The 22,651-nt window shown below is 42.6% G+C and overlaps 2 protein-coding genes across 4 annotated transcripts in view; one reads left to right on the forward strand and one right to left on the reverse strand.

Moving 5' to 3' along the window:
* Window positions 1-4,798, forward strand: part of TAX1BP1 (Tax1 binding protein 1) — a 56,623-nt gene extending 51,825 nt beyond the window's left edge. For all 3 annotated transcript variants that reach the window (XM_061351006.1, XM_061351004.1, XM_061351005.1), the window contains 2 exons: window positions 2,953-3,038; window positions 3,667-4,798. In XM_061351006.1, coding sequence (XP_061206990.1) covers window positions 2,953-3,038; window positions 3,667-3,868 — 288 coding nt within the window. In that variant the 3' untranslated portion in view covers window positions 3,869-4,798. The remainder of the gene's footprint in view (window positions 1-2,952; window positions 3,039-3,666) is intronic.
* Window positions 4,799-7,041: 2,243 nt separating this feature from the next.
* The window catches only part of JAZF1 (JAZF zinc finger 1), a 188,790-nt gene continuing 173,180 nt past the window's right edge, over window positions 7,042-22,651 (reverse strand). Inside the window, exons 4-5 of the mRNA XM_061351014.1 lie at window positions 15,032-15,201; window positions 7,042-7,978 (exon numbers count right to left, since the gene is read on the reverse strand). Of these exons, the coding sequence (XP_061206998.1) occupies window positions 7,802-7,978; window positions 15,032-15,201 (347 nt within the window). The 3' untranslated portion in view covers window positions 7,042-7,801. The remainder of the gene's footprint in view (window positions 7,979-15,031; window positions 15,202-22,651) is intronic.

Raw genomic sequence — 22,651 nt, forward strand, 5'->3', positions numbered from 1 at the left:
CCAGAACAGACTAACCCCCCCCAGCCTATTAACCTGTTGTATAGAGTGGACAGACAGGGCTGACTTCTTTTTAAATGGCAGACTTTTGCATAAATCCATAAACCCATCCAAAGATTTTAACTGGAATCCACAAGACTGAATCCACAAGACTCTGAATTCTAATTAAAATCTTGGGTTTCCCATGGACTGTGCTAGTAGAGCAGGAACATGCCTGTGGGGCGGCTGATGCTGAAGCAGTCTGCTTCTGCTGACACCACTGATACAGGTGGAGGATGGCATTGGTGAGAGCACTTCCAGTTGCGTAATGTGAACATCTTCCACTTGCTGCTCAGAACATTTTGATCTGTGTGTGATGCCTGCATAAAGACAGGTTTACTTTTCTGGTGGGGAAACGGAAGTTTCTGTGGTACTCTGAGACTTGTGTGGAAGGCAGCTCACTCTAGGGGTGGTGAGTTCTGGGTTTGTTACAGCTTAGGTCCGCAGTTCCTTTCAGGTTTGTGCAAAGAACCTCTCCAAAGCTGGGGTTTATTGAATGGCTTAGTAATTTTGAATGGGAAAAGAGACCTATCTGCATCATGTTAGCTACAGAATTTGGGTTAATGCCCTTATATAGCAAATGGATATATAACTTAAGGAATTTGAGGCTGAAAAGCCCTTTTTGCTGAAGAAACACTTCATATACCTTGTAATTTGTAACCAGGTATTAGTAAGTGCTGTGATAAAACTGCCCTGTGTTTGAGTGGCAAACAGTAAAGATGTATAAGAAAGTATTCTGTAAGGATTTAAATGTTAGATAGGCTTCTGTTTGTAGTGGAACACATTTGTTTTCGCAGAGAAGTCCTGGTGTGCTTAGTCTGGTATTCAGCACATTTGTTGTGGTGTTGGTGCTATATAAGCTGTAGCATTGTAGGACTTGGAATAGTTTTTCTTCTTCAGTACATACATCCCATCTCTTTTGTGCCCAAAGGAACAAATAATACTTTAAACCCCATATGCTTTTTTTACAGCAGGTGCAAAGCAAGCAAGTTAGACAGGAAATACGTCTGTTGCTAGCATCTGTCACTGCAAGCCCCACTCTGCTTAATGGAAATGTTAAATGGTTGAAATTAACCAGCTGTTGTCAGGAGAACAGAAATATTGAGGGGATCTCCCCATCCTGCCCTGTTTCCATTAACTGTTCATAAGGACAAAGCATGTTAGCCTAAAAATGACCTATATTTGAATGCACATATTAGTTACATGTAGAAAACATGCAGCATGTCTGCTGGAACAGATGGTCCCATGCACGTTCAGTTTTGAAGATCAGCTAAGTAATTCCTCATTCTTGCATGTGAGGTGTCTGAGATGAAGAGGAACATGATTCAAGACCTGGAGTTTCAAAAATCTTGCTGGATTTACCTGTATTCCCACCCTGAGTAGGTTTTGTGCTATGTTATCATTGGCAGAACCAGACCCAAGGTGCCGTGTAATGAGTAGGTTGATATTGCATACAGAATGGGTTTACACACACAGTTCTGATTTTGTAACTCCTCCTTCAGTTTATTTTCCTCTTGTGCTGATTTCTTCCCCTCACAATGTCTGTGTCCATCACTGTGCTTACTTAAATCTTCATTTCTAATGATGCCATCACAGAATAAAACCCCAGCCCCCAAACCTGCAAACCCCAAGGACTCTGACCATTGCTTGTCAGAAGGCAGCTCTCAGAATCCCGTTTCTTTGGGTGTTCTTCACTTTCCTGCCTGAGAATTTCCTGTTGCTGGCAGATCTCTTTCTCCGTCTGAGAGATGTGGGGAGCAGCAGCATGATCCCCAGAGCCTGACCTGCCTTCCTGCCCGGAGAGGCAAACCTGCTTGTCCATCACTGGGGACACCCTGCTCAGTGCAGCTGCAGCAGCAGGTTCTGTGGTGTTAGAGGAAGCAGACAAACAGCACAGTTGAGCTGATGGGCCGATGGTAGTGTGAAACCTGATGTGTTTGGTTGGTGGGAGCAGTGTAGGAAGATCACTGGGAACTGACTGGCAGGAGGCCACCATGTGAATGAATATCAGCATCTTTTCCCTTTGCTGAAATCCACACTGACAGATTTTTAAAGCCTGACATGACATTTGATTGTGTAGGCTCTTGATAAATCACAGAATGGTTTGGGTTGGGAGGGACCTTAAAGTTCCAACCCCCTGCCTTGGGCAGGGACACCTTCCACTAGATTATGTTCCTCAAGGCCTTAACCAACCTGGCTTTAAACACTGCCAGGGACGGGGCAGCCACAGCTTCTCTGGGCACCCTGTGCCAGCGCCTCAGCACCCTCACAGGGAAGAATTTTTTTCCTAATGCCTCATCTAAATCTCCCCTGTGGCAGGTTAAAGCCATTCCCCCTTGTGCTGTCCCCAGAGGATCTTGTAAAAAGTCCCTCTCCAGGTTTCTCCAGTTCCCCTTTAGTTGGTGGAGCTGCTTTAAGGTCTCCCAGAGCCTTTCCTTTTCCAGGCTGAACAAGCCCAGCTCTCTCAGCCTGTTTCCATAGGAGGGGTGCTCCAGCCCTCGTGGCCTGTCCTGGTCTTGCCTGAGCAGGTCCATGTCCCTCTTGTGTTGGGGCCCCCAGAGCTGGATGCAGGACTGCAGGTGGGGTTCTCAGTGTGATGAGATTGTAGCATGGTGCCCCCCTGGGTTCTGCAGCAAGGTGACCTGTGTTCCCACAGCTGCCCTGTGAACAGCAGCCTTAGGGCCCTGCCAGCACCAGTCTCTGCTCTGGGTACCTGGCGAAGGGCAGCTTGGGTTTAGCTTTTCATGTACATTAACCACATCCCCTGTTTGTGCAGTAACGTAAAACTACTGCTGCAGAGATGATGAAAGGTAAATTTCATCTGTGTTTATAACAAAAAAGTATGAGGAGGAGGAAAAAAAAGCTGTTTCTAGTAGGTGTTATTTAAAATATTACTGTTTTTTTTTTTTTAAATAGGATGATGACAACAATGCACCTTCTGCTCCTGATCCCCCAAGTCTCCTCCTGCATGAACGGGGGGCGGGTTTCTGCTTTGATTCCAGGTAAATGTTATCTTTGATTTTAATGGCATGGGTGGGTTCCTCCGTAAGTAGATCCTTTCTCAGTGGAGGTGATGGAGATGCAAAGCAATTTCAGTGCATATTTGGGTTACAGCTAAGAGAGAATACGCTGTGTGGCTGGGTAGGCTGCTTGTGCTGCACCTCATTTTGACAGAATTCAGATAACTTTTGTAGTGAATGAATGAATAACTTCTGTTTCTTTGCAACCTAATTGTGAACCCAAGTTTAGAGCTTTTATAAAGCGTTATGTTTGCTAAGAGAGAGCATTTATGAGCAGGGAGAGTGGTTTCCCATGATCTCCTCTGCCATTAAGACATTCAGGAGATTTGTATTCAGCTGTAGCTGGAGTTAGGTCAAAATTGTGTCAGTTTTAAAATGCCAGGTTGTTCTTCTGGAATTCCTGCGTAAAACTACTGGAACTGCACGGAGGATTTTCGGCAAAGACACTTAAATTAACAGCGTGATCCTTGCTTGGTTATAAACTCTGAGCAGAGTTAGGTTTCTTGTAAAGCTGTTCACGGTGGCAGCAGGAAGGTCCTGCTTCTGTGTTTTGTTTTGCAATAACAGATTAAATAACCATGCCCTTCTTTCCCTCCGCCTCCTCCTGCAGCTTTTATGTCCACAAGAAGTGCCCTCTCTGTGATGTGATGTTTCCACCCAACTACGATCAGACCAAGTTTGAGGAACACGTGGAGAGCCACTGGAAGGTGTGCCCCATGTGCAGCGAGCAGTTCCCACCCGACTATGACCAGCAGGGCTTCGAGCGGCACGTCCAGACGCACTTCGATCAGAACGTACTGAATTTTGACTAAATACTCGTGTTTTGCGGTGTAGCTTTAACCCCCCCCACCCCGAGTAGACCATCGATGGAGCAAAACCAGTGCAGCTTTCCTGTAACAGGGCAAACTTCTGAGTCAAAGCAGATACACTCTAAGGGGAGCTGGGATAGATGGGGGCTGTGAGCTGCTGTTGGGGTATCTTCTCTCTCTACATAAGATAATACTAAATCTCCACAACCCCCCTTCCCCATGTTGTGGCTGTAGCTGTTTATTCCCCTATTTAGCAGAGTTTGCAAGGACATGGGAATGATTTAGCCTCAGAGAAAGACGAGACTGGCTTCATGATGCTCTTCAGCTCCTTAAAATAAAGTCACCAAACCATCCATGGTTTCTGTTGACCATGGTGACTGAAGCACGATTAAAAATGGAATTAACAGATGTTTCTCCTAGCAACCCCATGTAGTTTGAGTAACAGTTAAATCAGAAAGTTCCATGACTTACTCTACCAAAACACAGTTTTCTAGTATGTTTCTGAAGCGTAGGTGCATGTACTGTGAGGTGACATGCTTGCAGCAAAAGGAATGGCAAATACTTCAGGTTTACGTACAGAGTGTTTGCCCTAAGGGACAGCGTTCTGTTAAGTTGTACCTTAAGGCAGTATTTTTGAGTTGGAAGAAACAGCTGTGCTTAAATGCCTACAAGTAATTGTTTAATAAAAGTCATTGCTGTTACAGTGCAACTGCTGTCAGTAGGAAATACCGTTCTGTTTTCACCAGTGACTTGTGTTCCTTTTGGCTTAGGGCTTTTAAACCCTCCTGCGTTTTAACTTCATGTATTTCTTTGCAGGAAGTAAACCCACGTGTGTATATCTCAACATTTTATATTTACTTTAACTGTATTAAGTAAATTTGCTTTCCACTTGTTGTACAGTAGTCTTGTTACATTAAAAGCAAAATTAATTCATGGAGGTGGCAGTCCCTTCTTTTTCCTGCTGCTTGTTTTGAAATAAAATGGGAGTTTGGCCTTTACGTACCTGTAGTAAGTGATGTTTCAGCTTTGCATGGCAAAGAAACTGTTGCTCATGTCTATTTATGTTCTTTGTTTGAGAGACTCAGGGATGGAGGCTGTGCGTAGGATCTGTTGCCTGCAGTGTTCCTGTGAACACGTGCACTATCCTGGCTTGGTGCAGGGGCTATTGAAAACTGTCTTGATACGGATCAATCGCAGTGTCTTGGGCAACAGCTACTGCGTCACTCCTTCTGTCCCACTGCAAACCTTAGGGGTTTGTAACTGTGAACTTCATGTCAAGAGATGGGCTGAGGTAAGGTGTGGAAGGCCTGAGAGACTTTTTTTTCACTGTAATTCAGCAGTATATTGTTAGCAGTTAGAACAGGCTCTAAACCCAAACTACTGCTAATCATCGTATTGGAGACTTTAGGCAATCTCAGGTTGGGGTCCCTCAGTGGGCTGTGCCAAAGCTGGGCTTTCTGTTAGAGATGCGTGTGTGTGTGTACAGGGAGCTACTTCAGAAGCTTCCCCATGAAACAGCTGCCCTGATGTGTCTGCTTGCACTAACTTACCCAGGTACATGGCAGAAGCCAAAAGCCTCTGGCCCAGCCTCCCCGAACTACAATGTTAATGATCCTCCTTTCACTGTGATAGCTGCTTCATTGCTGATGAACCTCCAGCAGAAAAGCAGCCTGTATTCTACCCTTAGAAGGTGGCCTGTGGCATCCCTACACACTCTCAGGTAACCAGGGCCCTGGTGGTGTTTAATGCTACCAAAGCAAAATGCACAGATAAAAGACTATACGCAGCCCAAGAACTTAACTCTTAATAATGTTAATAATGAGTGCAGAGCAGGCTTCTTAGGTCAGAGGCAGTTTATTTTAAATGTGATTTGATTTACATTTATAAGCAGCTTTCCTGACAGGAATTCTTTAAGTTGCCTTCAGTTCTAAAACAAACCTCTGTCACTTTCAAACTTAAAGTACTTTGTCCCCAACAAAACATATGAAAATATAATTTAAAGCACACTTTTCACAGACATGGTACAATACATTCACTATACACAGTATAACAAAATAGTCCCATCTTTACCTGTTTAATAATACTGTCACAATGAGTAGGTAAATAGAAACTGGAATTTCGTTTTATAGTCAAAAGGAATTTACATGCAACAAGGACATTTTACGAGTGTTCAGCTGTTGGAGGAACTTACCCAGCCTGTGGTGTCTTGCGCCAGGAGCAGAGCTGAGGCTGAGCTGTTGGCCAGAGCTACAGAAGGTAGAAGCAGCTGCCCAGGGCCTCACGTGTCTGGGTCACCCCTTGAATGTGTCTCACAGCCCTGCACGATGCAACCACAGTCACCTCTCCAGGGCCTGACAAAGTGATGTGCTGTTTCTATTAGAGTGTTCCACATGCTTGGGCATTAGGCTGATGCCAGAGTGTTTTAATGAGACTTTTACTCTGCAGGAGAACAGGTAATTGTCATACTGACAGAGTTTTCATTTAACTTTGGGGGAAAATGGAGGGAAAGCTCATTCCTCCTTCATTTGAGCTTGCGTTTGCACTTAACAGGAACTGAGCAAAGGCAATCCCTGTGGGCTGGTCCTGTTCCATGGTGGGGGATGCCCACCTCAGCTCTGGGGCAGCTCCATGGCGGGAACCATGTGTGTGAGAGCAGAATGCTTGGCGCAGGCTGGTGAGCAGCATGTGCTCAGGTGTGGTCCAGACACGAAGTGCTCACTTTTGCTTTAAGTCAGTCTCTGACCACCTGCTGCAAGAAGCACTTAATCTTTCAGTAAGGCTCATATGTCATAGTTCAGCAAAATAACAGTAAAGCTAAACAGACACTTCCAATGGGAATGCAGCGACCTATGATGAGAAGCAAAAAAAACCACACAAAGAAACTCTGAAATACAATGAGCATGAGGGAGCGGCTTTAGGAACTCCCTTGCACTAGTAATGGACCTCCTTAAACCAGGCGTAGGCTTTGTAATTTTTATTTGCAACCACAGGCACATGCTCGTACAGTAGTTGCAAGAATTGGCAACACATAAAACATTAAATCTGTTGGCAATAGAGAACTACAAAGTGCTTTAAAACTTCATCTGGGATGAAGATAATTGTTTCTCACACACACATAAATTTGCACTTAAGTATTTCCAAGTGTCTTTCTAATAGATAGTTCAGGGGTATTTCACTGGACTGGGATATTGGTCCTCAAAAGTTGGATGGGCGTGAACGTAAGATGAATCTTGTACAAAAGAAAAGGAGCAATTTCTAATGCTAAGGTGACTGTTTACTAGTTGGAATGGCAAAGGGTGTCCGCACTTCAAGAGGGAGAAAAGAAAAGAGATTTGCAAGATAATATAAAATACAGCAAGCACACCTTCGTATGTATGTTATTTAAGTATGAAAATATTTTTAGCATATTATGTTAAACATTCTTTCTTATTTATATTCCCGTTACCTAAAAGACTTGCTACTCCACGCTAGCTCCATTACGTAAGGCATGTTAGCGCTAGTCTGATGTGGGTGGTGTCAGTTTGGTTTTGCACGCATTGGAAGTCTCTGTCACGGTACAATCATCTCCAACGGGTGCCGATGCCAAGCTCCCCTCGTCTCCTCTTGCACCGATTCCCGCCTCAGGACAACTCAATAGGCAACCCACCCCCCTTCCTCTCTCTGGGTTTTGTTTTGGAGTAAAGTGTTCTGGAGAACCTCTAGCTTCGATAGCACCTTATCTCAAAGTAATGAACATGGGTATGATGATTACATGTGCAAATGTACAAAATCATTAACTCTACAAAGATACATCATTCCAAAATTACAGAAAATTTTAAAGCATGCATTTAATTTTGTTTTTGAAAGGGTTGCTGAATGCTTCCCCTGAAAAAGGTGGCTGTTCTCAAAATCAGCAACTGCTGGTGAGGATTTCTTGGCACGTTTGTGACCAGCATGTTATTGCTGCATCTTCCTGATAATCTCAGCAGACACGGGGGGATGGAAATTGATTGTGTGGTGCCGCAGGCCCTGAGCTGTCTTGTAACTCTTTCCGCAGCGACATTTGAACGGTTTACGGACGCGGATTTGCGTTCTGTGGCCATTCTTGGCATGGTACTTTATGCCATTCACATTCTGTGAGTGAGAAAGGAAAACGTTAGTGGTCATGTGGGCAGGGAAACAGCTGAGCTTCCACTTAAAAAGCAAAAACTTGTTAATGGCACAGGCAGCATCACACAAATGGCTTGGAACTCCTGCAGGGTGTTGTGCACGTGTTGTGCATTTAAGATAGAGATGAGATGGAACAAGAAGGAAAACAAACTATGCGGTTCTAATGTACCGAACTTACCTGCCTGCCTAATTCTGACTTCTATTTCATTGAATCATCATAGAATGCTTTGGGTTGGAAGGGACCTTCAAGACCATCTAATTCCAGCCCCCTACCACAGGCAGGTACACCTTCCACTGGATCAAGTTGCTCAAGGCCCTGTCCAACCTGGCCTTGAAGACTGCCAGGGATGGGACAGCCACAGCTTCTCTGGACAACTTGTGCCACCTTTACAGTGAAGAATTTCTTCCTTATATCTATCCTAAATCTCCCCTCTGTCAGTTTAAAGCCATTCCCCCATGTACTGTCCCTACATGCCCTTGTAAAAATCCCCTCTCCAGATTTCTTATAGGCCACCTTTAAATACGGGAACCTCTAAGGTCTCCCCAAAACCTTTTCTTCTCGAGGCTGGACAAGCCCAACAACTCTCAGCCTGTCTCTGTAGCAGAGGTGCTTCAGCCCTCTCATCATCATCTCATAATGTATTTTCCAAAAAAACACCGTTTAATGGCCTCGTACATGGATGTTCGTTTGCCTTCCTGACATTTTTTCCCTATAGCACTGACAAATGTTATTCAGAGGTTCATTTACAAGCAAACAAAGAATTGGCATGAAGACTCAAGTCACACTTCTTCAAAAAGCTGCAGCTCCCCCCATGGTGTGTTTGTTCCGTTCTGTGTCATTGTTTTGAGATATGTCTTTAGGCACCACCAAATTCTGATAGTTTGCACATTGTCTCCAAAGAATTAACTGCAGGGAACACTCAGCCCTAGGAGTTACACAGGGCACTCAAAGCAATCCAGAAAAGCCATCTGCAAAACAGCTATTGTTTGGGGATATTCTACAGCTACAACTTGAGAACTGATCTCCACTGGTTTCAGGACAAAGAGCAAGAGATGGCACCACAACACACTGGTACACTGGCAAGGTCAGCAAACAGGCAAACCTCTGCTACATTAACCAAGTATCTTGCTAACACATAAACCAAAATCACAGCCCTGTCCTCCTTTACACCTATTTCTGGCCAAAATTGGGGAAGCTGTTGTGCTCTCAATAGCTGTTGATGTAGGAGTCACCTTCCTGCAGTCTCTCTTACTGCTTCCACTAAAAGCTTGGATTTTTAGATAAATAAGACAAAATGCCTCTCCTTACAGCTTCTCCCAGGAAGAATCCAAAGATGGCAAGACCATTTGTGACAAAAAAGATAGTTCTAGTTAATTCCAAGTCAGAACCTCAACTATTCTGTCCCACTCCTTAGAGGAATTCCCCCTGTGTGCCCCTCTCCACAGCCCTGCTCTAACCACAGCTCACAAGAGTGAGCAAAAGCAGTGTAAGGCACTTGCAGCTCCCACTGGGCAAGTAGGGAGGACTGTAATGGCAAGAGAAACCACCCGTCTCCCAGAGAGCTGCGCTGTTCTCATCTTACCATGTAAAATGCTGGTCCTTAGTTACTGCATGTTAACCGCGCCCCAGCAGCAATGTGTTTTAATCTTTAAGCAAAACCAGTTCCTTGCTTTCACTCATGAAGTTGAGCGTGGCACTGTTCTTGCCACAACTCACCATGCCCAGTGTAGTCTGTAATGCTGAAATGGCATTTTAGGGCAGGCTGGGTGTCTGGAGAGGTTCATTTATTGAAATCCTTTAAGAAGGAAAACGTAGCATGCAACATCCACCCTAGAAAAAGGGCATAGTGCAAGACTGCAAGTGACTGCTCTGCCCACGGTTCTCTTCTCTAGAGAATCCAGGCACGATTCTGTGCACTTGCTTTGTTAAAGTTGCAGATCCAGCCCCCAAATTGTCCTTTACACCGTTAAAAATACTCTTGCACAGCTGTCATCTGAGATACGGGAGATGAGAATCTTCAGTCTCCAATACAAAGCAGACACACAAATACGAGCCTTTAGTGCAGGTTACTGCTGGGTGAAGAGCACTCAGAAAAGGTCAAATGCTGTACCACCAAGACAGACAAGAGCACATCAAAGCTACAAATCATCCTCGAGAGCAGTCAAGTGAGTTCTCTGCAAGTAACTTGAGATCCTGAGGCAGCTTTGAGATGGTTTTGCACATAGTTACAACCTTCAGCACCCGCAGGGTGAGGGGGCTGGAATGCCAGTGGGTGGCATGAGGGCTGTCGTAAGACATCTGTCAACATCTAAGTACTCTTAAGGAGGACCTGTGCCTTCAAAGGTGAGAAAATCCTGAAGTGACCTGCTAAACTTTTGCTAGTGCAGTAGAATTTGAAAAGCAAAACTATCCCCAAACCCTATATAATATGTATTGGAAACTATAGAAACCTGTCTAGACTTTAGTTTTTGTCAGAAATCAATTTAAGATACTTTCAAACAAGTATCAATTTAAATCAGATGTTCTAAACCTGCAGTCACAGATATCCTCACTGTTCCATGCCAATGGCACTCTTTCTCCTGATCCAGCTTTTTTAATGACCTGCTCAGCCTCAAGCACACCATGTGCTTTGGTGAAGGTGGAAAAGTACTTTCAGGCAGAAAAATTTAAGGAAATGCTAAACCAGAAACCTACATGGAATGAATTGGACCATGGAAGGTTTGAGGAGCTAGCATAGCATGAAACTGGATCTGCACCCCCGGCTAAAAGAAAACTGTTGTTAGAATTACAGTCAACTCCTCAGCACTTTTTCCACTGCTGTAATGTAAACACTTTGTTGTATGTCTGGGCTGAGTTTGCTGAGGTACGGCAAAACTCACTGCCAAACTCATACATCACTTTTATTGCTCTGGTTACTTAGGTTGCTCATTACTTACTCTCACAAATGATTGAGGAAGAAGATGGTAGTGTGTAAGGGCACTCTAAAATCTTAAACAGGAGGAAACAATCATTAACCTGGGACCAGATCAGGACCAGATAGAGAAGTTTAGATTGGCACTACCTGGTTTCATGGACACAAGAGCAGTTGCTGGGCAGGGCCACTTGCACTGCAGTAGCCATGAAGCCACTACACTGCAGAGAGCTTGCCACCCCCTTCAAGAAGGAAAAGACACCAAGGATGGTTTGGGAGGTTTTCCTGTTTCAGACTTGGACACTCATACATATTTTTGTATCTCCTAGCTCTTCCTCCTGAAACTTTCTTTGTGGGTCTGGTTCCTCTTTGCCCAACTTGCAAGCTCTGGCTTGCTCCCTTCTTTCAATCAAATTCCTTTATTTTCCCTCTCACATCAGTGTTCTGCCTCCCTTAGCTCTGCCGCATCTCACTGCTCTTAGATCAGCCTCCTGAGCTTTGCCTCACCTAACAAGCCTAGAACCCTTATCCTGCTGCCTGCCAGAAGGACAAGCCCAATGCCTCAATGCCTCTGCATTCTTGGAAGGTGCCATTTCTCCTCTTGCCATGGCCAAAAAGCTGTCATGCATATAAGCTACACCTTGGATGCACAGAAATCTATTGCTCTTTTATTTATTTGCACAAACTAGAAAAATTGTGACAAATTTGTGGTTTTTGTTATCTATTCATTTTGTATCAAACTTAATTTGCTGTTTGGAATAAGTTTACCTATATCACATACACACTTTGAATGGTTCTTCTCCAGAGCTAGAGACCAAATAACTGGCACACATAGGTGGTATTGAATAAAAGGAAAACTAACTGTCATGTTGATAAATGCATGCTTTAGCTCTTATAGGTGGCATTTTGCAAAGCAGGATAACTGCTCATTACCCCACACACTCTGGATAGGGCATCTAAATGCAGATGTAAATCCAAAATCTGGTGAGTGTGAACTCCATGAAAAGAAGGCCAAGATCTCTGGGTTCCATTGATTCATGCAGATGATTTTTTAAAAATCAAATTTAAGGCATCAAATACAAACCATATGAAGAAAAAAACCCCATAAATGGCAACTATAAAATACTTGTAATTTGTTCTCTAGGTCAGTAACTATAATTAGAGAAGAAGAAAGCAAGCTTCAGAAATTAGTTCAGAGGTTTGTGTTTTAAGCTTCCAGAAGTCGGTATGCTCCTGATTCATTTCACTGTTTCTGACTATCCTACAAACACATTTACATATCACTAAAAAAAGTTGGGTTTTTTTTCCTCCAGAACCTTCAGCTCCTCAAGGAAACCTAAGTCACGCTACACAGACTAACAATATGAATTAGAAGTCAGCAAATTTATTTCCTCAAAAAATAAAGTTCCTGAAGAGCTAGATGTTTTATGACTCACTTCTACTGCACTGCCTATGGGAAAGCATCAAGAGATAGGAGCTGGGCAGGAGGCCAGCAGGGTCTTCTGATACTCATCTGGGCTTGTGTATAAACATGTTCCTGTTTCCATTGTCTGCCCCAGCCCATTCCTTGGGTGTATTTGTTGTTCTCATTCTGGTCTTATTTACCTTTCCATAATGACTTTTCAGTGCAGAGGCCATCTTTTATCCTTGTACATTGTTTGCAAAAAGGAGCCCCATTTCTACTGGGTCCTTTAAGCAATACTGTAATACAAACAACATACCTAAAAATAACACTTCTGCTTCTCAAACCTACGTCACCTAAGGCCAGACAAAAGAAAACTGTGTATATCCTCCTTTCCTCCTCACTCCCTGAAGGAATGCATCGTTTCTCAGCTGTAAAGTGAGCCTGGCAATTACTGTATGTACATGTCCGTGTTCCTGTTTGGAGCACTATAATTGTTTTACAGCCCTGACTGTGATTATCCAGTACCCACCACAAAATCCCAATGCTTTGATCACAGGACTCCCTGCCCGGACTTTGCAAATAATTCATCAGAGGAGGGGGTTAAGCAGAAGGAGGATGAAGAGGAAACGAGAAACACAGCTGACACAAAGCTAAAAGGAAGGAAACAAAGATAAAAATGTAAAAAGAAAAAATCAGGCTGAAAAGAAAAAAGGGAGGAAACAGAGCCCAAGGAAAACAGAAATGAGGTGAGGCAGAGTTTAAGGAAATGTGCTTTCCTATCAGGACTAAACAGAGGTGAGTCTCTTAAGAAGACGCACTTTTTTATTTGCTGCTGCTGTCTGTCAGCCTCTCTATAGGTCATTAATTTGTGCCCTGTCCAACTGTGCTAACATTAATGGTGTACAAGATATCCCTTAGACAGTCCTCATGCATTTGAGATGAAGGTAGTGAGATAGCAGAAGCAGGCAGAAACAGCTTGCTTATTTGAGCAATAAAAAGACAGAGGGCTGGCAGTCAAACAGAGAACAGACAGGATATAGCAAATTACAGGGTTCTCCTTCTAGCCTTTGCTATTAAGTGAATGTTTTCTGCAATGCATAGATGCCCTGTGGGCACTGTGACTTCTAACAATCACCATGGCTTGTTTGCTTCCTGAGCTAGGGATTTAGCTTTTATGCTATACCCTTCATCTGGCACAGCTTCTACCACACACAAGAAGAGTATTAATCTTGAATTAACGCGTGTACATCTGCAAAGTAATACTTGCAAATTATCTGAAAATATCTTTTCCTCTGCCCTGCCCCTGGAGATGGCGTTCAGTTTTTCCTGTAACTAAAGAGAAGAATAACTATGACAGAGTATAGGCTAATCCCTGCAAAAAAAGACTTGCATGTTACTAAGGAGTAAGGAAGCACACTGCTTTGTTGCTCGTATTTTAAGAAGGTATTGTCAGTATTAACTGATCTGTGTAGGAATCTGAGTCTTGATTTGCTGTACAGGAGCTGCCACAGTCCAGAACAGCTGCAGCATCAGTGAAACACGTTTTTATCCTCTAAACAGTTTCATGCATGGTTTATTCATTCTTGTCACAACTGTTTTATCTCAAATGTTATTGGTCTTCCTATATTTCTCTTTCATATTTCTGTTCTCTTTTAAGTCCCTACTTGCCAGTTATTTAAAGGAGAAGCCATAAAGTAAAACTAATATAAACCCAACCCAACCCCCACTGATTTTTCTAGGGTATAGGTCAGTGGTTGAGCTTTCCAGTAGCTCCTGCTAAAACTTCAGAAAGTGATTTAGGAGAACTGTGCCAACACATTATTTCTGTTCCCAAATGTCAATAGCTATAGAATACCATACTGAAGTCCAAGTTGTTCAATAGTTTCATCTGTCTCTGCACTGGTTCATGTGAAGCAATACTACTGTCCGCACAACAGCTCAACATGTTCTGTTCTGGCCAGCTCAAGATTCAAAGTTAAAAATGTTTCACTCCCAGAAACAGACAAAAATTTCTCATGTCAGAAAGTAATTGAAAAAAGGGGGAGGAGAACCATTTCCCAGCATGTCACGCAGAGGGATGGATGCAAGCCCTGCACGTGAAGCTACACACTGACAGCTGTGTAGACACAGGGCTCAGACCCAGGACACAACAATGAGGGAATTTCCCTGAGGCTCTCTCTTTCCAAGGTGACCTCTGACTTCCAAAACATAAACCACCATCTTCTGCACATCACCTTGACCAGGAAAAGTATCCTGGGCACAGCCTCAGTAAAGGAGAGGCAGCATCTCTATCAGTTAAGCAGAAGGAATTAATTCTGGCACTGATGGGCAGAAGCTCTCTATTTAGTGTTTGTGAAAGGCACCCCAGAGATTATTTCACTGGTAGTTCCTCCTGCATTCTGTAGTTAATTTGTCTAATTAACAGAAAGCTAGTTAAAATGTTAAAAGACAGTCACTATATATAATGTCTCTTGACATTATATACAGGGACACAGAAGGCCACGCATCTTTGTGAAACTGGTTATCTTGGCTGTGTTTGAGAGGAAACCAGTAAATAAAGTAAGTACTCTGCTAAAATACCACATACATAAAATGTGAAAAGTCTATCAAACAAGAAAGGTACAAACTGGTTTTAGAGGCTTTTTCCCCCTCTCCTCACTACACCAGCAGGAAATAAGGTAGGTCCACACTACTGCTTACCTTGTATCTTTTTTTACATCCAGGAACAGGACAGGCAAAAGGTTTCTCATCCCCTCCATTCATGCACATTGAACTAAGGATAGCTTCAGAGCTGATAGCACTTTCTGTAGTCCAGGACTCATCACTGTCTGATTCTTCATAGTCTACTTCCTCTTCATCATATTCACTACCTAGAAAAGCAGGGAAGTGAGATAAAACAAAAATAAATAAGAGCACAGCAAGATAACACATTCTGCATTTATTACATCAGTTACAATGACTTGTAATTTCCCCACTTTTGTCTTTGCTGGAAGAAGACAGTTATTTTTAATTTTATAAACCTATCTTTCTTATAGCTATTTATTCCTTCATAAAGACACCAGTGGTTCTTTTTCTAATAACCAGGACAGGCATTATTAATATATCTTCATAAACTGTTAACTGCATGGCACAGAAAATTCAAAGAACTGATTTTAAAATGCAGTTTCATTCCTCCTTGAACACCAGGATCCTTCTGTCTTTCCCAGTGCCTGAACAGAATATGTGGTTTCACCCCCCTGCAATTAAAGCTAATTTTAAGGCTTTTCTTTATGCAATGCAACACTGAAGAGCGTAATTCTACAGATCATAAACAGTGTAAAATAATATGTTGACAAGTCCTAATGCATTTACTAGCCCTTTGGAATTAATAGGAATTATAGCACAACATTAATAAGAATTATATTGTATTGTAGCAATTATGGTTGTGAAATTCATTCCCTCAGGTGTGGGGATAAATTGCATTGTGTGGCTGCCCTGAACAGACCGCATTATGTTCCAGATATACTGCGACAGCCATTTGAGCAGCTGGTGCTGAGTTTATTTATTATTTTTAATTGCAATAACTATCAATGAAATCCTCCGAAGAAGTTAAATGTGAAACGAGAGAAATTAGGAAAGCAGAATTCCAACTATAAAAATACCGTTTTAAATAAATAATAATCTAAAAAAGAAGCCAGGGAGGGAAGAGCCCCAACTGATTAAAAAGAAAATATATGCACAGAGGGAGGGAGAGGGAAAGCTGAAATAAACTTCTGTGGTGTCAGCAGGAGGTGGTGCTGTGTTTCCCCTCCCCTTCCCTTTCCCAGCTCTGCTAAATTTTATCCTTTCTGCTGAAAGCCGATTTGGCTCTGAGCGCTGGAACAGCTCCCGTTGTTAAAGACAGTTATGTGACACTTGCATGGCTCTATTTGCTTCCCTCATATGCCCTTTAAATGCATGCCTCGAGGCAGCTTTATGTGCCGAGAAGAAAATGCAGCCAGATGCCTTGAGGCACTTTAAAAAAGAAGCGTCCCGACCTCACAGAGAACCCATGTTGCAATGTGCAGTGGGGTCTTTGGTTTTGTTGGTTTTTTTTTTCCTTCTGGTGAAGCTAAATACGCACCTATGATCTCAATTTTTTCCCTTTGGAGTCCCTTTCCCCTCCACCCCCCCCCCACCCCCCCCCCCAGTACTTTCACTCAGACTCTGCACCTCTCCATCATTGAGCAGAAACGCATGTCAACTGGTAGCTGCAAGTACTCAGGGCTCCTGAGCTTTAATCAGATACTGTAAGTTCGCTTACAGATGTCAGGCCATCCACGTTCCTTTCCTGTGGTTTCCATCCATACAGGATGGTGCACAGATGAGGAAAGATGGATGGTTTCCCACCATCAACAACTGTCGACATGTGCGCACGCACACATGCTCTGCAGCACATCTGCAGAACTCCGCCTTGTCGACTGTGCCTCCTCATCCCGCACCCAATGAGTGAAAGCCAAAGAAAGCATTATTGACCTCTTAAAAGATTCCTGAACTCTAGGAAAACAGTTAACCTAAAATGAAGTTAAGACTTGTTACAGTTTAATTAACTAATAAAAAAATGGAGGCAAAGCCACAACTCTGCATCTACGATTTCCTGCCCTTGACTGCATCTTGATGGAAAAAAAATCCTCAAGCTGTTCCTTTCAAACTTTTCAGCTCAGTGGAGTTTTTTAAGCAAATGCAACAGAAAACCCTGTTGTAAATACGTATATGCACTCATAGGATGAGAAAATATACATCAGTGCTAAACACCGATACCAACAATTTCTGCCATTATAATCACCCCCTTGTAAGTCCCCTTCAGGGGGGGTTATTTCCTCCCTTATAGGATTTTGTCCACCTAAAGAAAACATCATGTGAGACTGTATGACATCTACTAAAGATATCACTACTTTTAGTGATAACAAGGAGCATGCTTTTATAAAACAACAATCAGAGCTCTAGAAAATGTAATATGCAAAACAGTACATAAGAGAAAAGATATACAGTACAGTGCGGGGAAGAAACAAACATTGCAATGATACATTCCCATACATTTTCCTGTACATCCTTTGAATTTTTCTAAAAACTTTGTATAGTAAGACCCGATTCTATAACAACCTTTTCCTGTACTTTACTTGCAGGTAGACTCACTGAAGGAGAGAGACAGCAGAGACCAAACCACATGTGTAAGCATCTGTGAGGTCAGACAAGCCTTATGGTTTTATTTTAATTAGCTTACCTGCATAAAAATGCAAGATTTTGTCTAGTGTAGTCAAAAGAGTTGTTAGAACAGTAGGAGCAAATGCTTCATTGTCTTAAGTTTCTGAATCCAGACTTGTCACTACAGATTTCACATATGATGAGCTTTTTCAAGCATGAATAAGCATATAAAGACGTGTTTCTTACACAAAATGGTAATACTAATGGTGCCAAGTACCTGAAAGGCATATCACTTCATACAAAGCTGTAACTGCAGTCTATCATTGTTCTTATCTGACAGCAGTTTATCTGTTCTACTGAACTCAATTGCTTGTACTCTCTTAAAAAAAGAATTAAAAAGAAAAACCCCGAATGTATTTAAGAGGGTGCTGGTATAAACAACATGTATAAAACCTCAATGTCTTAAAAAAAATTACCAATTAATATCTACCCTTTCAATAACTATGTTGTTTTAGTTGTCATAGAAAAACAACACTGATTTAGTCAGGCTTTTAATTGATTCCGCTTCAGAATTTAATTTCCTCAGTTGTCAGTGTCTAAGAGCAGCAACCCATGTGGTGCCTCACTGATTGCATGCAACACATCAGAGGCGGGGGAAGCAAAAAGCACAGCACGCAGGTTGGCGCTGCCATAATAAACAGCCCCTGGATGAGGTATTTTAATTAAGGACTTTGAGGCTGAGGATGGTGGCTCTGTGGCGCGGTTCCCACGCCGAGCAGGAGCCCCTGGCCCTCAGTACACATTAGGTGTACAAACTGCAACCTGAGGCACCGGCTGCTGTGGGCTCCCTTCAGGCAGCTTGCCAGGGCACCAGCAGTGCACCGAAGGGGAAGTGCACAGCAGTGCATTTTGATCAAGATGCGGCTTGCTTGTTCTGCTTCATTTAACCTTGGTTGGTGTTTCACAATAATAACTGCAAATATTTACTTTTAGAAGGAAAAATAAAAATTAAGCACCTTTGCATCTGATCTACAGCCTGTTCCAGGGTGTAACAACTGCGTGACTTGGAGAAGTATTTGTAATAACTCTGAACAGAGCTCCAAGGGAGCTGGCTCACTCCTCTGTGCCTGGACGTTGCCATGCACATGGAAAACAGGATGCTCTGCTGGGGCACGCTGCCCTTCTGGGGGACAGAGTGGAGCCAGTCCCTGTAGCACGCATGCCAATGGCTTTACCATTTCACGTAATGCTTGGAAGGCTGACTGATCATTCCCCCCCATCAGTACTCAAGAAAAAAGATCAGAATTAGGCATCAGAAGTCCAAACAGCAAAAACCTCCCCCAGAACTCTACAACATACATTTCTCTATGTCTAAATACTTGGAGAGGAAAGGCTGACAGAGAAGCACATGCTTTCAGCAAGACAGTGTACAAATACACAATATTATTACTGTAACTGAATACTAGTTCTACAATAGCAAGAAAACTGCCTTTTCTACCTCTCTCCTCTGGCAATGGTCTTTCTGAGGCTCATTGCTTTGTACCATATCCAATTTCATCATCTGGCTTTCATTCAGAGATCCTACATAGTTCTACCTCAGCCTAACCTAAACCCACTGCTTTATTGTCCAAATGACTCAGTAACATCTTCCTAACATTGCTCCCACCCTTGCATACAATATTCTCTCAGTCCTGGCCCACAAAACCATTTCCCCTCTCTTCACTCCAGCGGCCTTGCCAAAAAGCTCACTTCATCTGTGCTGCCCCCAGCAGCATAAAACATGAAACAAATCAAAACAGAAGCAAGGAAAGAATGCTAGTTTTTTGATTTTGTTCTCCTGGAATTTTACATGCTGAAATAACACTACTGCTTCTCAAAAAGGAGGTGGACTCCACTGATGGAGCAGGGACTTGAGGTGGACACCAGTAGGCAAATCTCACAGAGCATGCCACACCAGAGCCTGGTATTACAGGCAATTACTAGTTATGAAACATACATGGTCACAGAGTTTTCCAGCAAGTCATTTCTCTCTTAATTTTTATGCAGCATTTAAACACAACCCATCACAAGTGAGAAAGCTGTCTGCATCACAGCAGTGTATCTGCCAAAAGTAAATACATGTATGAAAAGGGATTATGATTACTGCCCATGTAGTAAGACTAAGAAGTCTTTGTAGTGTAATGAAAAGCAACGTTGCACTATAAAGACTTGCTCTATCACTTCTTTGAATCAGTTTTCCTATCAAAATCAGCAAGAATATCACTTAAACCTACAGCAAAGATCTCTTCTCTTGAATGCTCATCTACTATTTTTATTTTTTCCAGTAGATGAAGTCAGTAAATAAATCAGAAACATCTCACAAAGAGTTAATCATCTGACAGTCTGGCATTGACAACATCCCAGCTACACTGCTGAAAATCTGGAGCCTTATCTTTTATGTTTCTGGGGATTATTTGCTATTCACACCACTGAAGCCAAGATAAATTCTCTCTTTTGCGTGAGTGAATTCATTCCACCATGAGATTTACACAAAGGGATTTTTTCCCTCAACTAGCAGGTGCATATCACTTGTAGTTATGTCCTGAAATATAAAAAAGACCAAGCTGATTAAAACCAGCACAATCTGTGTGTGCCATTGCAATGAATCTGATCTATCTTTACCTCTGATCAAGAACATTACAAGTTCTTCCTTTCTCCTCCCATGAAGAAAAACAAACCCAAAACGTCTTTGCCAATTATTTTTGTGACCAGAAAGCATGCATTAAGTATACAATGAATAACCATAAGTAAATAGCTTACTGCAGTGGGAACCAACGTTGCTAATGTCACTGAAAGTTCATGGCAATTCCAATGATCTCTCTCATAAATTCAACTTCACACTTTGTCCCATGTGGGACTTGCAGTTTGTATTTCATAGAAGCAGTTTCGTGAGAGCACTTTTGTTAAGAAGTCTGCATTCCCATGTACTGCAACAGCTTCTCTGCGCACAGCCTCCTCCACGCTCCCTATCAGGGGGAATGCTCACACAGCTGATACTCATTGCTGATCTAAAGACATATCAAGTCATTCAAAATGAAATGTTCTTCCTTTACGTAAAGCACAGGAAATAAATGCTAGAGGCAATAAAATACAAAACAGTTAAATACCACGCATCATGGCTGCTATGCAAGTCTTTAGGAGCTGTAGCAGGAGTCAGAGCTGTGAGCTGGTGCAGGCGGCACAATGCATTGGTTCTGCAAACTCAGGCAAGAAACTTCACATGCTTGATCAACCAAACAGACTAAGCCAGGGTTTTTCCTTTGCTTGCTTGCTTGTTTTGGGTATTGGGGGAAAAGAGAGCTCAAGAGGAGAGAAAGTGGATTTCAGCCATTGTGGAAGGTCCATTCAGAATAACTTCTTGTATTTGCAAAAACACTTTTATCTTTCATGTCCAGAGAGATGATGTAAACACATATGCTACAAAACTAAAGAAAACTGAGGGTAGCTTAAACAGAGTACTGTGTAGTGCTACAGATGCTGGTGTTTTAGATTGCAAGTGCAATTCCAGAGTTTAGATTAAGCTCCTTCATTAAAGTGAGCACTAGGTGCACCACGGTTCTTCAGCCAACAGTCTTAAGCACACACAGTATAAAGTTTTCTCTTACCCCAGTAAATATCTCTGAGCCTCATTCCTGGGAGAGGAGAGGCAAAACTGTTCTCAAAGCCAACTGCATGCTTGGCAGCTCTGCTGTCACTTGAGGGAGCTGCTTGAGATGGTTATGGTTTGTCAAATGGGCACTTGCCAAGGCTGGCAGAGACCTCCATCCCTCTGCATGATCACAAAAGAGCCATCAAAATAGCAATTACAACTCATTACCGACTTGGCCTTGCACTGAGAGGAGCAGCGGGTCCCGCAGGCTGTGTGGTCTGTGGCGGTCGCTGCAGGGCTGCTCACACACACGCTCATGCCAGGAGCATGTCCTTCATCTTGCACTTCAGCCGTCGCTGCTGCCTGCATCCTACTCTTCCCCATGACACTAGTCAGAGCAGGATTTGGCCAGAAAAATGTCTTCTCGAGAAACCACCCTCCCTTCCAGTCCTCTCCTAGCCCAGATCAAGTATCAAGTGCTAAATAACAAGCTGTTTAGGAACTATTACTGCTCAGAAACACTGTTTTTCTATTGTAACTGGCTGAAGCAAGGCTCAGTGAGCAAATAAGCACCAAGAGAATTAAAAAAAAAAATGCACCTCATGCAGTAAGGTAAATATGGATTCAAAGAATGATAGGTTTTTTTAACATTAGAGAAGTTAGACAAGAAAATACTTTTTCTTGGGTTTTTGCATCATTTAAAGAGTGGCTTTCAGCCAATAGGGCGTGATATACTGAGGAAGGGAAACATTTAAAAGCAAGCAAGGATATAGGTAGATGTTTCTGGACATCCTCCACACAATCTCACAGTCACAGAAATGGCAACTGTAACTTCCACAGTCCCGGAGACAGTCTGAAAAGATACTTTCTGAAGTTATTTAGAAGGGTGGTACCTCAACAGGATGAACCCACAAGTAACCTTGCACCCAACCCGTGGATGGGCACAAAGTTTTATACTTGGTGTTCAAAATGTAACACTACATACCTCCAGCCAACATTTCAAATCACCCTTAGTTTTCATTTAAATGCTTAGTGTAAGCTCATGCTGAAATTTAAGTGACTGAAAATGTATTCAATTGCAAGGTTTAAGTCCACTTTGGAAAGCATGCAAACACTGCAGATCCTATAGGTAAAACACAGAACCAAATATACCGTATTTTGGTATGGGATGATTTTGGATGAACTAGCCTATATGGGAAATCCCCCTAAAATCCTGGAGATAAAGCTAAAATGATAAAGGTACAAAATAAACATAAATGTTTTTATTTAAAGTACTATTAGTATGACATATTCACTGTCAGTAAAATTTGGAACTATTTGCACACAGGATCTGCTCACCATTTTGGGTTACAAGAGAAACAGAACTAGTAACACTGAGGTTAAGAAAGAATTAGTCCTCCAGAGCTAATATAGAGGCTGGTGGAACAACTGGACTCTGGCCTTAGCACCAATGGTGTGCCATTTTCTATCTTGATCTATCTGTATCTTGATATGGGTATATCAAAGAATACTCTAAAACTAAACCACAA

Source organism: Neopsephotus bourkii, unplaced genomic scaffold (genome assembly GCF_033783945.1).
Source record: "Neopsephotus bourkii isolate Nb327-2 ecotype Australia unplaced genomic scaffold, CSIRO-AGI_Nbou_v1 NB_549, whole genome shotgun sequence".
Classification (NCBI taxonomy): Eukaryota; Metazoa; Chordata; class Aves; order Psittaciformes; family Psittacidae; genus Neopsephotus; species Neopsephotus bourkii.